The 15615-nt window shown below is 53.5% G+C and overlaps 6 protein-coding genes across 6 annotated transcripts; 3 read left to right on the top strand and 3 right to left on the bottom strand.

The window, feature by feature from the left end:
* Positions 1-49: 49 nt before the first annotated feature.
* UMAG_04320 (uncharacterized protein) lies at positions 50-1704 on the top strand (the record flags this gene model as incomplete). The annotated part of the gene is made up of 3 exons (XM_011392740.1): positions 50-245; positions 339-470; positions 578-1704. 3 exons carry the CDS (start codon positions 50-52, stop codon positions 1702-1704), a joined length of 1455 nt encoding a protein of 484 aa, XP_011391042.1.
* A 1208-nt stretch (positions 1705-2912) lies between these two features.
* Positions 2913-5942, top strand: UMAG_04319 (uncharacterized protein; the record flags this gene model as incomplete). The annotated part of the gene is made up of 1 exon (XM_011392739.1): positions 2913-5942. One exon carries the CDS (start codon positions 2913-2915, stop codon positions 5940-5942), a length of 3030 nt encoding a protein of 1009 aa, XP_011391041.1.
* A 421-nt stretch (positions 5943-6363) lies between these two features.
* UMAG_04318 (uncharacterized protein) lies at positions 6364-8262 on the bottom strand (the record flags this gene model as incomplete). The annotated part of the gene is made up of 1 exon (XM_011392738.1): positions 6364-8262. The coding sequence occupies one exon, from the start codon at positions 8260-8262 to the stop codon at positions 6364-6366; it is 1899 nt and encodes a 632-aa protein (XP_011391040.1).
* Positions 8263-9059: 797 nt separating this feature from the next.
* On the bottom strand, positions 9060-10937 carry UMAG_04317 (uncharacterized protein; the record flags this gene model as incomplete). Its single annotated transcript, XM_011392737.1, has 1 exon — positions 9060-10937. One exon carries the CDS (start codon positions 10935-10937, stop codon positions 9060-9062), a length of 1878 nt encoding a protein of 625 aa, XP_011391039.1.
* Positions 10938-12028: 1091 nt separating this feature from the next.
* On the top strand, positions 12029-13133 carry UMAG_04316 (uncharacterized protein; the record flags this gene model as incomplete). Its single annotated transcript, XM_011392736.1, has 3 exons — positions 12029-12188; positions 12422-12448; positions 12478-13133. 3 exons carry the CDS (start codon positions 12029-12031, stop codon positions 13131-13133), a joined length of 843 nt encoding a protein of 280 aa, XP_011391038.1.
* Positions 13134-14357: 1224 nt separating this feature from the next.
* On the bottom strand, positions 14358-14741 carry UMAG_04315 (uncharacterized protein; the record flags this gene model as incomplete). Its single annotated transcript, XM_011392735.1, has 3 exons — positions 14358-14473; positions 14515-14547; positions 14588-14741. 3 exons carry the CDS (start codon positions 14739-14741, stop codon positions 14358-14360), a joined length of 303 nt encoding a protein of 100 aa, XP_011391037.1.
* Between the last annotated feature and the right edge of the window lie 874 nt (positions 14742-15615).

Here is a 15615-nt window from a genome sequence, read left to right as displayed (position 1 = left end):
ATCGCATTCTGTTTTCAAACAGTGCGTCTTAGGCTTCACCTTTGTCAAAATGGGTCAGACTCTCTCGGAGCCCGTCGTGAAGAAGACCACGTCTTCCGGCGGCAACGACTCGGTTCTTTATGCGATCTCTGAGATGCAAGGTTGGCGAATCAGTATGGAAGATTCGCACACCACCATTCTCGACATCAAGAACGAGGATGGAGACATTGTCGGCAACTTTTTCGGTGTTTTTGATGGCCATGGAGGTGAGTCCCTTGGCTTCGCTGCTTGAGCAGCGCCTCATTCCACAGGATCATACCGATCTAACCAAGTCTCTTTCTTTTGATGACGTTACACAGGCGCAACAGTCGCTCAGTACTGCGGCCGCAATTTGCACAACACCCTGCTGTCGGAGGACAAATTCAAGCAGGGAGACTACACTGAAGCACTTCAACAGACTTTCTTGGACGTTGACGAGGAACTGAAGAAAGGTACGTCTGCCCATCGCATCCGCGTTCTGATTGCCATGCGCAGCCCTCACTGACGCGCACTTTGCAACTTTCCCTCTCCCTCGTGTTGGTGTACTCTCGCAATGCAGATCCGAACTACACAAGCGACCCTTCTGGCTGCACCGCTGTCACGGCGTTCATCAAGACAACGGCCAAGGACCCGAAGCGGGTCGAAAAAATCTTTGTTGCAAATGCAGGCGACTCCAGATGTGTTCTCTCTCAAGCCGGCAACTGCATCGAGATGAGCAATGACCACAAGCCCACGCTGGACTCGGAGCGGGAACGTATCGAGTACGCTGGTGGTTACGTTAGTTGGGGCCGCGTCAATGGTAATCTGGCTCTCAGTCGAGCCATTGGCGACTTTGAGTTCAAGCGCACATTCGATCTTCCAGTAGAAAGACAGATTGTCACTGCCTTCCCCGAGGTTCTCGACAGAGAGGTTCTCGAAGCCGAAGACGAGTTTCTCGTCCTCGCATGCGATGGTATCTGGGATTGTCTCAGCAGTGTCAAGGTGGTGGACATTGTGCGAAGATCTATTGCCAACGGCAAGGAACTCGCCGATATCTGTGAAGATCTCATGGATCGCTGTCTTGCTCCTGACTCGGACACGGGTGGAATTGGCTGCGACAACATGACCGTCTGCATTGTTGCCTTGCTCAACGGACGAAGCAAGGACGAATGGTATAGCTGGATCAAGGACAACATTGAGGTGCCCAAATTTGGGCGCACCACACCCAAAGAGGTGCCTCCCGTTTTCAGCAACACGCAGACATCTACACGCGGTCAGGAGACCGGAATGGAGGGCGCAGTTAGCATCCAATCGCTTCTTTCCGGGGGATTGGCACGCGGCGAGAATGGTGAGCAAGGAGCAGCAGGTGCGCTCCAATTGCCTGGCGGATTGGCCGGCGCGCTCAGCGGAGCCGGCATCGTGTTCCGTCCTGGTGGACGCTCCGACGAGGGCGAGGTGGTCTACGAAGCACACGTCGTCGATGAGGAGGATAGCGGAGATGAGCAACCGGATCAGAGCAGCAGCGAGTCTGCTCCCAAGGCATCCACAACGGAAAAGGCAACTGACGGCGATGCTGCAGAGCCAAGGCTGGTCGAGTCGCCTCACACGGATGCCAAGCCAGCCAGCTCGAACCAAGAGTCGGACAAGATGGAGGTGGACGACGACACTAACACGTCTGCCAAGTCGCAAGACGCATCGAACGCCTAAAAAGGCAGCGTGGCCTGCAACGATGGATCCTAACTGTGGCCGAAAGAAACTGCTTGGTAGCCAGCGGAACCTCTGCGCGTCTCTGCCTCTCTGCCTCTCTGCCTCTCTGTCTCTCTGCCTTCCTGCCTTCCTGCCTTCCTGCCTTCCTGCCTCTCTCTCTCTGCCTCTCTCTTTTATCTGTCTCTCCTCTCTATCGGTCTCCCAGCATCAGGCACCCTCCCAACTTACCATGAATTGGTCCTGTTCTGCGAAGCATCCGGTACCTCTCCTGATCTCCACAACAAATTGAATCGTCCTTCTGTACGGGATCTCTGACATTGTAGACAATACGATACCAGCTTTACCATCTGTACGAAACAAGGTCACGCGGAAATGCCAGCATTTGAAATTGCATTCGCTTTGCAGACAACTGTGTTACCGTGAAATTTGATCAAGGATGAGAGTTACGAGTGCTTGATGCACGAGGATCGCAAAAGAAGTGTTCGTGACTAGCTGGCCGGCTTGAAGGTACGGGCTATCACAAGAGATGTTGATGAGGTCCAAATCCGAGCTGTGGTCTCTGCAATAGGAGCGTAACAGGAGGTCGCCAAACGTAAATCGTGAATCTACAGTAACTGTATCTCTCATGTCGATCCTTAAGAGAGATTGTCGATTGAGAGAGCGCAGGCCGCTTCGGTGAAGGCTCACAACGTACAAGTAAGTCTGTTGTGGTCACGTGTCGTTTGTGATTGCTAGTGGTTGAACCCTAACTCTGTGACTAACTTACTGTAACGTTTTTTGGTCGTGGGTGCTTGCATAAACTCAAAAATGTGCATCTTTGTATGATTCGTGATTCACGAATTATCATGCACCCCACGCGCGCATGACGGTGCAGATTGATCCTCTCGTGTCTTTTCGCTCCTATCCTCCTCTCCTTGCTGCGCCTCTGCATTGTTCTCCCACTGCATAGGCTTTGTTGCAGGCGCTAGTCACCTCACCCTGGTCTCGCTGTTGAGCACCGAGAAAGAATGTTTCACCCCGTCCGTCAACTAAACCAGCAACTGGAGCATCCAGCGTTTCTGCTGCGAATATACACACCTCTGCCGGCGCGGACCACTCGTGACTATCGCCCTGGCAAGCATCATACACCAACCATAGACGCTAAAGTTTTGTCCGCCTACACACCCTCAAGACGTTGCTGATCACAACCACGAGCTTGGTCAGCAACGATGCCGTTCAACTATGGCTTCCTCAGCCATAGCGACCCGCTGGCATTCGACCCGAACAACTATGTTCTCACCACCAATGGTTTCGGTCTCTTTTTGACCCAAGTCATCATCATCATCGTCTTCTGCCAGCTGCTCGGCAAGCTCTTCAAATTGATTGGTCAGCCAGCAGTAGTTGGCGAGCTGCTAGCTGGTATTCTGCTTGGGCCTACTGCTCTTGGCAACATCCCCGGCTTTACCAGCACCATCGTCCCCACACAGGCCTTGGGTCTGCTCAAGCTGATGGCCAACATTGGCCTGTCACTATTCCTGTTTCTTATTGGTCTCGAGACCGACACCGATCTCATGGCCAAATACTGGCAAAAGGTATTGCTCATCACATTACCAGGCATGGCCATTCCGTTCAGCATTGCTGTTGGTATCGCGAGATTGATCTGGCAGCTCGAAACCGACCAAACCGTCCAGTTTACCACGTTTTTCCTTTTTGTGGGCACGGTGATGGCCGTCACGTCGCTCTCGGTGCTGTCGCGCATCATGGCCGAGATGAACATCCTGAGCACTCGCCTGGGCTGCATCACCATCGCCTCGGGCGTATGCAACGACCTGATCGGCTACGTTTTGCTCGCCTTGGGATCGGCTCTAGGAACTGGAGGAAAGCAGATCGATGCTCTCTACCAGCTGCTTGCAGCTGCGGGCTACATTCTGGTCCTTTGGTTTGTCTTTCGCCCGCTGATGAATCATCTTATCGTTCGAAGCGGCTTCGACATGACGACAGGAGCCGAAGACCGTGTTCCGGAGCACTTGCTTGTCATAGCGCTCTGCGGTACGCTTGTCAGCGCCTTCTATACCGATTCGATGGGCGTTCATCCAATCGTAGGTGCCTTTAGCTTCGGAGTGTGTTGCCCACACGGCAACTTTGCAGTCAAGGTTACCGAAAGCATCGAGACGCTGGTAATGATGGTACTTCTTCCACTCTACTTTGTCACAAGTGGTCTCAGCACCAACTTCAAGCTTCTCAACGATGCAACCTGTTGGGGTCTCATCTTGCTACTCCTCGTCGGTATCTTTGTCAGCAAGTTTGGTGCCACTGCAGCTTCTGCCAAGCTTGCCGGGATGACTTGGCGTGAATCCATGTGCGTAGCAAGTCTCATGCAGAGCAAGGGCATCATCGAAATCATCATCCTCAACGTGGCACTTCAACTCAATGTTGTGAGTGCGAAGGTGTTTGCCATGCTCGTCATTTGCTTCCTGTGTACCACCATGTCGGTGCGGCCGCTGTCGAGATACGTCTACTTTTCCAGCCTCGCTCAGCAGGAAGCAGCAGTTGATGCCCAAGGCGAAAAAGAAAAGTATGTAAACGACAAAGACGGCACATCTGACGAGTCCAGATCGGGTGACGATGTCGACTCGGCTGATTTTGCAGTCACTGTTGCTATCGCCTCGCCAAGTCCAGCAATAAAGACCCTTATGTTCCTCCTCCACTTGCTGGGACAGCACTACTCGGCGCCAAACGTATCACAAGGCGGCACGGATATGGGTGAGAATGCGTCGGGACAGATCTCTGTCGACCTGCTTCGCTTGTTGCCGATAGAATACACGACATCATCTATCATGCAGCTCATCAATTACTCGGAAGAGCGTCATCGTGACGAGATGATGGAAAGTTTGAAGATGGTCCAGAAACTTTGCAAGGTGCCTTCGTCGGCGATGCTGGCAAGAGAACGTAAGCTGGACCATTATACAGCAACCATGACGACACCGCGCGCGAAGAGCGATGCTGATGCTGCTTATTCGGCTCCTCCAGATACCTTTATCGTGCCTCGACACGAAATGATCAAGACAATCGGACAGCAGAATGCGAGAGCGCAACAACGACTTGGAAAGTCTGACGCGATGTTGTCCGAGCTTGGACGCGGTATGGCACTGGTTGCATGGGAGTCGCTCAACTCGTACGGTCGAGGTCTCTCGTGGCTCGGCGCAGCAGCAGCTGCCAGTGGGCTTTCGTTCGTAAAGACGCACGACGACGAGGATGCCAGCGTCAGCTTCTGGCAAGCAAGTTCCGATGCTCAGTCGCTCCCTTCTCGGCTTTTCCGCAACCTGCGCAAGCAGTGCGCCACCGGCGTGTTGCTGGATCTGAGCTTGACGCGGCCATCGACAGAGCCTCGTGATGAAAAGGCTTTGGAAGCTTTGCGACGTCAGCTTGAGGACAGCCATGGCCTACAGAGACCACCTGGCTCACGAAGAATCATTGTGCCCTTCTTCGGAGGTGCCGATGATCGGGCAGCCGTAGAGCTTCTGCGAAGGATGGTGCTCAACTCGCCCGGAAGTGTTCAGGGATTGGTCATCACGTTTGCGAATACAGGCGATGAAGAGGTCGGTGCGGTTGCTGCGTCGGCAACCCCAACTACGCTGTTACCGTCCTCATTTACTGTGGACCCCTTGACAACCGACGACGCGCACATCCGTTCTATCAATCTTGAGACCATTCACCAACAGGAAGCCGCACGCGTGGACGCTCGATTCTTGTTCCACCAGCAAGACGCATCGAATGCAGCTGCCACGGTCAAATCGATACCAGATGATTTTGTGGCAGCGGCTGCCTGCCACACGGACCGAGCCGGTCTCGGATCGAGCTGCTCTCAGTGGGAAGACGAGAGACGCACCAAGCCTTCGAAAACGCATGGGACTACAGAAGCATGTACCGACTCGGGGATTGTGTTTCTCACGCTGGCATCGACACCGGAATGCACGAGCAGGCCGATCCGTACCATGTGTACGGTACTGTTGCCGTTGCTCGACGAGCGACAGGACATGGTCTTGATCGGCAGAGGAAAGTGGAACCAACGACCCAAGCAGTTCCGTCAAGAAGTGGAGAGCATGCATGTCGAGCATGCATCAGCTGCTTGGACGCTTGCTGAAGAGCTGCGAGAAGAATACCGTGCTGTCGGCAACTGCCTGGGCGCTGTCACCGAAGGGGTGCTCTTGCAGCATCTAAGATCGTGTGCCATTGTCGTGCAGGCCTTTCAGCGATGATGCGGCATGGTTGATATCACCAACCGCGCTCTTTGCCCTTTGGCGCTTTCTACATGTTTGCCATGTGTCCTCGGCTCAGCCTCTTAATCGATCGCCCAAGTAGCACGAACCATCTCTACCGCATACCTTATACCCGACTTGCCCGAGCATTTGTGATTTATCACACCGTCACGCACGCTGCACTCTGCACGCTGCACCATTCAGTGATTTCGCTGCATCGCAATTTAGACACTGTGACTCGACTTGTCCGTCTGGCTTGGCGTCTGTCATGTGTACAATATGCTGTTGGAACGTAGCACGATCGGTGCGCTACAGTCGGTATAGTTCACGGTTGTGCAAAAGCATAGTGCATCGCAACATTCACGAATGGCAAGGTAATGGACGTGAGAATCACACATGAGACGCGGTAAGCGGCGTGCGTTTAGCCAGAATCGCAACCCCAGCCAGCCCAATTCGGGTTGTCGAGCGGGTCGATTGGGACAGACGAATTGCAGTGGTTGCCGTTGACGAAATCGTCGCCGTACCAGCTGCGCAGCATCAAGGCGACGGCATTCTTGCTGGCCACAGTCGACGTCTCCATGGTCGAAACAAGACTCTCGATGGCATTCGAGTAGTACAGGTTGTGGTCCACTTGGATGCGCGGGTAGCGGTCCGTGGGCGTGAGGTAAGGGTATGAATCCCACGAGTGTCGCTTGATCCAACTTATCGTATCGCCAAACAGCGCCGAAAGCTGATCGTCAGACATGGGTTGTGCAGAAAAGATCTTGACCACGTAGTCCTTGGCGCTCGAAGAATCCGAGGTGGAGCGCGGCGGCCTGACAGATCGCAGGTAGTTGAGAGAGAAAAATTCCAGCTTCGGTTTCTTCAGCTCGTCCTTAGCCCCAAAGCGCGGTGTTGTACTGTGCGCACTCTCGTCTGGCGGCGACGGCGTCTCCGGAACGTGAGGCTTGTTTCTGCGATCCGCTGATGCTCTCCTCACGCTCTCGCTTGAGGTGAGGATCGTGGTAGGCACAAGATCCTGTTCTCCCAATCCAAAGTATTCCGATCGCGGCCTCTCGCGGCTCGTCGTCAACAGCGTCACGTGCAGGTGGACAAACGGCTTGCTCTTGACGCGTTCCCTTGTGTTGAGAAGCGTGATGTCCGCATTGTGCCAGGGAGTGGCGATGATGACCGCATCGTACAACTCGCCTTCGCCGCTTTTGGTGCCGATATACCACTGCACCTGCTCCTCCATTTCCGCTCCTTCCTGCAAGCCAAGTCGTCTTGGCACTGGAACAGTACTGTTGAAGCGAACTATGCCCGTCACCTGCCCTTCGACACCGGTCAACACCCTCGCACCACTGCGGCTAGCAAACTGCTCAAAGATGCGGTAGTTTCCTTTCTTGACTCCGGTCGCTCCGGAAGCTGCCAGGCTGACCAACGCGCCAAAGCCATGGATTTTGTCGGTGTCTTGTGCATAGTTGACTCGTGTTGCCGCTTCCACCATCTCCTCGATGAACAGCTCAGAGACCCTTCGGTCTTTGAAGAATTGCATGCCCGTGGTCTGCACCAGCGAAGTGGCGTTGATGGCGTCTGCCAAGTCTTCGATCCTCGACCAAGGATACCCAGAGACGCTCGTATTGCTTTTGCCTTTGCGCGCGTGCAGAAAGCTCGGGCGGTAGAGGCCTGCAAAGTACGAGAGCTGCGTCTTGACAATGTTCTCCGTAGTGATGGCACTGTATCCGTAGCGTAAGAAAAACTTGGCGCTCGTCCACCAACTGCTTTGGTCACCTTCGAACAGAAATTGCTGTCCGTCCCAAATGCCCATCTGACCGGAGAGGCCCACTTTCGCGCCAGTCTCCAGGTCAAAGTCTTTGACCGCTCGCCGGATGTTTAGGTTGACATCGGCAAAGATACTCGCGCCTAGCTCGACCGGATCTTGGGTATTATCGTCGTAGGGATAGGTAACGGCAGCTCGACCACCGATTCTAGTCTCTCGCTCATAGATGGTGAGATCGAGTTTGTCGCCAGCGATGGACGAGTCGTTCGAAGAGGCGAGCCGATCTTGGGCATGTTTCAGAAAGTAAGCTGCAGAGGTGCCGGACGGTCCTGCACCGATGATGGCGATTTTGCGCGTTCGGCCTTGTTGCTCCTTGAACTGTGCATGTGCTGGGATGTCCGATTCAATATAGTAACCTTTCTTGGGTACTGGTACCCAGACATTCTGATTCTCAGTAGCGTAGAGCTGCGCATCGTCGACTAGGTCTGCAGATGTAGAATTGGCCTGCTGAAGTACAGCAAGTAACAAGCTGAGATAGGCGAGTAACGAGGCTCGGATCATGTTTACGAGGCCGATACATGGAGCAGCATTTGCAGCAGCAACGGCAGAGATCGCAGTGTGTCAGCCGGGTGGGAACCAGAGCATGGAGGTAAGAATTGAACGTGCTGTTGGTGGGCTGATTGTCTAGGTTTCAAGCTGTATTTCAAGCCGGTTAACTCTGCTCGCTCGCCCTACACGCTCTAAGTCAAGCGTCTCAAACAGCGGCCTGGTGCATTGACCATCACATTTTCAGCTCGGGTTGCACACACGTCCTCCACGCGGCTGCTGCTCCTCGGTTTGTCTGCGTGCTTGCGCCTACACTAATTCGTGATTCGTGATTCGTGATTCGTGATTCGTGATTCGTGATTCGTGATTCACGATTCACGATTCACGATTCGGTATTGAGATTTTGTGGCAAAGACTAAGCACGGAGCGTGAAGGTGCCCACCAAATGTCGATTCTGTGTTCGCCGAGTGGTGAGGTAGCACTAACAATTCGCAGAACATCACCGGCATCAAGCACGAAGCACGAAGCACGAAGCACGAAGCACGAAGCACGAAGCACGAAGCACGAAGCAAGAGCTTGTTCCACAGCATGTCTCGATTGCATGAGTGACACGATTTCTTGCCATGCCGAACGAGTATACAGAGATAGCAATTAGGTAGAAGTAAGTAGGGCTACACAATTAGCAGGACAAAGAAGATCAGACCCGGCTGACAATGGGGTGGCAGAAGACAAAATAGGGAGCCTAGAAAGTTATCAGAAAAGGAGCGTAAGAAGCTTCAAGGTTGGTGTACAATCTTGTTCTTGTAGAGTGATTACACGCGAACGGCAGAGTCGAACAGCAACTTGTTCTCGAGGCGAGGGTGCCAATCACGCGGTCTCTCCATGGAAGGGGAGCGGACCAAGGGTGAACGAGATTGCTGAGCGTGACGGGTGACCATGTAGTTGGAACTTCGAGGTGAGGGTTGCACGTCTTTCTTGTCGCCATCCGAGACTCGTCTGCGCGATGGCGAACGTTGGTCCTCACCCGAGTCATCTGCCCAGCGTTTAGTGACTGAACTTCGGATGTCGTGAGAAGTATTGACCGCTTTTCTGCTGACCTTGACTGATGCTCCATTGATAATAGGTGATGGACAGTCAGGCGGGCCGTAGGGTCGATGATCTCCTGCGCGAGACGGGGGAGCAGCTGACGAATGTCCAAGGAGAAAATCGCTGCCGTAGGCATTGGAGGGTAGACCGCCAATCCTGGGACCGGTACCGGCATCGTTGCTGCTATTGCTACCAGTGCTACCACCTGTCATCTGCCTCGTGTTGCTATGGCCTCGTCCATCCTCATCCCCGCCATGCCGACCGAAGCGGCGGAGGTCATCCTTGTCATCTGGAGGGCTGCGGTTGCTGGATCCACCTGCTGCGTTGCCTTGGAGTGGTAGACGATGCTGTCGCTCCACCACTTCCTCGAGTTCGCGAATGTACTCGAGCGCACGCTTGAGGATGGTGGCTTTGCTGTCCTGTCCATCTCGACACGCCGGAATGGCTTGACGAAGATCCTCAAATCCAGTATTGATCGATTCGCGACGTTTCTGCTCCGAAAGAAGATGCGCCACCCTCCTGTTGGCGTTGACCGTATTGGTCGTTGTAGGCACATGCGAGGCAACGGCCGATGCAGCAAAAGACGCACTAGGTATGACGCCGAGGGACGTGTTGGGCCGAGGTGGTTCCATGCCTGCCGCCATGCCAACCCTCGGCGGCGGTGGGATGGGTGCAGCGCTGTGGCTCCTGGCCTCGGGAGGGCTGTAGGGTCGAGCTCCGTATGGACGTGCGCCTGGCACAGCATATCTCGGTACATTGGGCTCCTCGTCGACAATGCCAGAGCCTGCACGTTGCCGAACACGGCGACTTTCGTCTGCGGCATCATCATCAAATGGCCGCACTGCGCTTCGTGCATCCTGCGGATGTGGGTAGGACGGCATGTTAGCGAACGCGGGACCATGTTCATATGAATACATGGGTCTGGCTGCTCGTTCGTCACGCCACCTTTCTTCCTCTCGTGCGCGGCCGTGAGCGTAAGCGTCAGAATGAATGTCAGGCCTGTCTCGCGGTGCAGGGCCAGACGTTCTCCAATGACCGTCGTCGCGCACTGCTGGCAGAGGTGCCGGCTTTTGAGGTCGGTGTGGATCGTCTGAAGGAGGTTGCCAGGAGGCTCTTCTCGAGTCGTCTCTGTGACCGTAACTTGTGTGCGACATGTGCGGACTGTAGGCGTCCTTGGAACCGAGACGAGAATCTGTTCGATCGAAGGAGCGCCAAGCGCTTTGATCTGACGTTGGAGAGCCGCGTTGCAAATCGCGATGGCCAGGAATGGGTGGTGGCCCTCCTCTTTGGACAAACTTTGGGTTTGACGGTGGTCTGTAAGCTTCGTCGACGGGGTGTGGGAAAGCACTGGTCCGAAGAGGTCCATGCTCGTGTGGTTGGTGTGGACGTGAAAGGAAAGCAGAGGGAGGAGTACTGCGAAGGCCGGACGCTGGAGGAGGCCTTCGTTCCCTGTTTGGCTCGTCAGCGTTATGATTTAGCCGGCTGGCCGAGTCGGTATCTCTGGCATGTGCTTCGGCCCTGGCAAAGTCGATTGGATGCGACGAAAGCAATGAAATGGGTGGAAGCGTCTTGTGATCAGTTTCGGAGGCTCGATTCGGAAACATGGTGGCGAGATCGTTTAGTGGCTCTGCCGTCTATGGTTGCCGTCTTTGGTGGATGTGGTGAAAGTGATGGAGGGTAAGGCTGAGACAAAATTTCGGAATGCCGCTTCGTCTGCCTGAGACGAGTCAGTGAAAGAGACGGTAGATCTGGCAGATGCAGTGCGCAGCCGTTTGTGATGATGGATCGATCAGATAAAAGCTAGTTAGGGGGTGGCTGCATGCGGTACAAGGTAGGGTCAGCTGTTGAGGTGATGTTCTGCCCAGGCGAGAACAGTGTTTTCAGAACGAATGAGAATAAGTTGGTAGGGGAGAGATAAGACCAAAGGCAGGTGCAACGGTGATGGCCACGGGCAAGGCGATAGCGACAGTGACAGTGGCAGTGGGTGAGGGGGATAAAGATGACAAGATGGAAATTAGACGGTCAGGCAAGGGTGGCAGTGGCAAGACACGACGCTGCAAGAACGATAGAAAAGTCTTGCGTACTGCAACGATTGAGGGAGAGGGATCGGGGAAAGAGAGCGAGGAACGAGATACCGAACTAGTAGAAGGTCACCGACCCGTAGCATTTGCCAAACACATCCGAAGACGGCCCAATACACATACAGAGGATAGAGGATAGGCTAGAGCCAAAGCAAGGAAGATGAGTTCGAAGAAGGAGTAAGCGGCAAACACGTCTCGATGCACAGTGACTAGAGCTAGGGTCGAGTGTGACATTCGATACGCCACCTCGTTCAAGTGAGACGTGTGTTCATGCCCAGAGGGCATCATGGCGAAGAGCGCGTGCCAAAAAAGAAAAGCACATAGCGCCATTCGCTTGTCGGACTGAAATGCACAGAGAAAGAGAGAAAGAACGAAAGAGAGAGAGAGAGAGAGAGAGAGTAAGAAAGACTCGCCAAGCAGGAACAAAGCAAAGCCGAAACACACGTCAGCACGACTCATGCATGACCGGCTAAGCGAGACAACTGCAGACGTGCGAGGACGACAAGACCGAAGCTGGTTCGTTCAAGCGCGCCGGCAGCGTCAGTATCAGCATCAGCATGAGCGGTAACCACCATAAAGTGGCACGAAGAACGCGTGGCATTTGGCTGTGGATTATGGCGATGATGCACGCCGTGAAGCAGTGGCAGAGACACCAAGCTGGGACCGCGCGGGAACGACCAAGTCAGCAGCGTGCTCAGAAGGCGGACGGACGGGCGAGACGCGAGAAGCGAGGAAATTCATGCCGTGGCGGTGGATCCGATAATGCGGTTGCATGTAAGCAACGCGAGTGAACCAACCAGTGATTCTGCAAGCCCCACCAGAACAGTGTGCATGGGAGGTTGAAAGCCAGCCAGCCAGCTGTTTGCGTTCCAACGCCCTTTTTGTAATCTTCCTTTTCCTTGTTCCATTATTGTTTGAACTTCTTTCCTGCCGCCTTTCTGATGTTCACATCATATGTTTTGGCTCGGAAGCGGTGCAGCTGCTTGCGCTTTGTCACCCCAATGCAGATCAGCATGTGGTCTGCCCACTTTACGGTAAGCCGCGTACCCGCACTTTTCATTAGCTGTCCCGTCACAACTGGGTGCGGTTGCGGATCTCGAAGCGCCTATTGCACCTTGGACATGGTGCGTTCTCAGTTGCAGTGAATTTGACGCCTTCTCCGCGAACAACGCAAGCAAGTCCCACTCTTGCAACCAACTCAGGACTCAAGCAGAACGCACTGCGAAGGCTGATATCCCAAGCCAGATACAGGCAGAGTCTACTTTTGTTTCGCCAGCAGCTAACCATTCAATCCAAGTTGTTGTGCAACCTGCTGCAAGGAGCATCGAGAGGATGAATGTGGTCCTTTTCGAGCTTGCACCAACTCAATTTGACTACAGACGATTCGTGCCTAGTCATAGCAGAGAAGGCAGAGAAGAGGCGCAACACGAAAGCAGCGACGATCACGACGAGTTAGCCAAACACCAGTGCTTCTCGGCATTTCTCGGTGCATGTGTTTGGCTGTCAATCTCGACCGACGGGAGAAAACCCGGGTGCTTTTTCTCACGAGAAGATACCCAGTCTCGCTTCCGCAGCTGTGATATCGGTTCGTCCAAGCTTGATGAGAAAGTAGAAATATTCAAAACGAGAGAAAGCAGATCTGACCATTCCAACACGCGCCATGCGACACGCCGGTACACATGCTCACAATCTCTGTCTGACTGTCAGCACCGCACCTGACCGTCCAGCCGAGCTCAATATATGGAGCTGGTCAAGGCTCTCTGCAGTCGAGATCCGACTTCGCTTGCACAACGCGCCACCTCTTCTTGGCCCTGAACCTATCCGGGAACCAACCTCTGTTTCGTGCGTCGTGCCCAATACTCCCGGAGGATGACTCGAGCTGCAAACGCGAGAGCTCTTTGAACTTGGTGAAATCCTTTTCGTCTTTCCTCTCTCCCCCTAGCGGGAGTGACGCCAAGCCGAGCACGCAGAGCTTCAATCTATGCTCGTTACGACAATTTACTGCGTGACGGATATCTCGGCTGCTTCATTATTTAATTACGACCGAAGAGGCAAAAAAAAATGGTCAACTCGTAAACTCGTAGAGCTCTGGGAGCTTGAATCGGTGCCTGATCGGTTATCACAAGGATTGTGAACAGCATGGTTCTTGATAGACTTGTGCTTTTGCAGTCAGATGCGAAGGAGACGAGGCGGCATCGACTCTCTTCAAGCAAACAAAAATAAGAACAAACATACAGTATGTAGTGTTTTCGTGCCAATCTGCAGGCCCCCCCTGCTTTTGTTGTCCAGAGATTGATTCAATGAGGCTTTGTGGCATTGAGCTGGGCGGATATGCATCTCGTGCTGCAGTCGCAGTTATTTAGGGAAACGGTCTTGTGCATGTAATTCGTGATTTCTAAGATCCAAACTTATCGAGGCACCTTAGATCTCTTTCGTGAACGTGGCACGCCAAAATAGCAGCAGCAGGTTCACGATTAGTTCTCGATGCAAGGATGGAATTTTGGACTTCGAAGGCCGTTTCCCCGTCCGCTGGCTCGCGGCTCTTGTACCTTTACGGTACTGTAGCTGAGGAGTACTCGACTCCCAGAGACTCAAAACAGTGCTTGGAGGCAAAGTACGCCGTTTTACAAAACGATGCAGGTTCTCACATAAGCAACACGTTTTTCTGCGCGCAGGACAGCACCACGGGCAGAAAACCCCCTGAGCTTCTGATTTCCACCAAACTAACTTCACTTAGCTGAATCAACCGAAACTTCCGCGACCAATGCTCTCCTGTCTTTGCTTTTCAATTTTCGCACTCCGATTGATTTGGTAACCAATGCAGCCAACGCTGCTACCTTTGTTGACACTGAACGAGAGTAGTTGCGATTGCATGAAACTGTTCTGCTACTGCCAAGCGCGACGCACGGTCAGCGGGACTCCGATCGTTCTCAACCCTGAGCTTCACAATCGCATTCTACGTGCACCAATGCACGCCAAGTTGTACGCAAGCTGTGCATGTTGCTGCTTGGCACTAGCTGAGGCAGCTGAGCAAGTAGCGTTGACGGAACTTGGGTGCGCTTCGGTTGATCAGTAGCCGGCTGACAGTGGGAATACTTACCGCTAGCGAGCCAGAACCGGTTGGAACCGGTTTCTTTGATTCGTAAGTCAACACTCCTTCACCCGATACATACTCGCTGCCATACAGGCGATCATCAATACAACCTTGTTCGCCTTGCAACTTGAGTTCGCCGGAATCGAATTGAGAATGGTTCGTAAGAGCACCACGCCGTCGGCCGCTCTCGAACAAGCTGTCTCAAATGTACCCTTCCCGCTTGCGGCGTACATGGCATGGAAGGCTGAACAGCGCTGACACTAATTTAGCTGTGTTACGAGCCCAATAACTGATCAAGAATGTCGGAGTCAACATTTGACATCTCCGCGATTTCAAGTAATGTTAGTAAGAGGGGAAGCTCCAAGTAACTTAGAGACGGAAACACGCTAAAAATGCATTCGCACTCCGACACACCGGTTCCTGACGAGTGAATGGATCCTTCTGACAATCAAGCATGGCGTGCTTGGATTCTCAGTCAATGCGGCGGGTCTGCGGGATCCCATGCAAGCCTCCGTTCCCCAAGTTGGTCGTGATCCCTGGGCTCCAAGCTAAACGAATGTTCACTGTCCGCTGCTGCTGGCTTACCCAAATCACAGAGTTTGCCGATTGCAAACGCGGGTCTGAGAACAAGGATCATCTTGGAGATTCCAGCACGTTTGCTGCTTTTGGGTTCTCTCAGCGCTCTTTTACGGTGCTGCCATCGATCCGTCCGACTTAAAGCCGCCATCGCGTGTCAGAGCTGTACAATCTAGGGTGTCTGTCATGAGGTCATCTGCTCCTTTATCTGATCTGCTGGTATGCCAGAACACGACGTCTTCTTGATTCTCGCCAGTCCACTACTTACTGTGAAAACACCTATGGATAAGCCGCTTTGAGAGAGACCAAAAAGTTAAGGTTAGGGGGTTACTTTACCCTAAGTTTTTCGAATTGTCATATGCGTGCACCGCCTGCTTTTGTCATGGTGATAAGGTGATGAACTAGCCTATGAAACTCACATAGCGCCACCGGGTCACGCCACGCCAAGGTGGCCATCTTGGCGTGGTTCTTGCACCTGCGAGGAAAAGCATCGAATCTTGTGATACATAAGAGCACGCCTGCAGCCGGCTA

This window comes from Mycosarcoma maydis, chromosome 14 (assembly GCF_000328475.2).
Source record: "Mycosarcoma maydis chromosome 14, whole genome shotgun sequence".
Classification (NCBI taxonomy): Eukaryota; Fungi; Basidiomycota; class Ustilaginomycetes; order Ustilaginales; genus Mycosarcoma; species Mycosarcoma maydis.
Note: the sequence above shows the minus strand (reverse complement) of the source record. Positions and strands in the feature narration are given on the sequence as shown.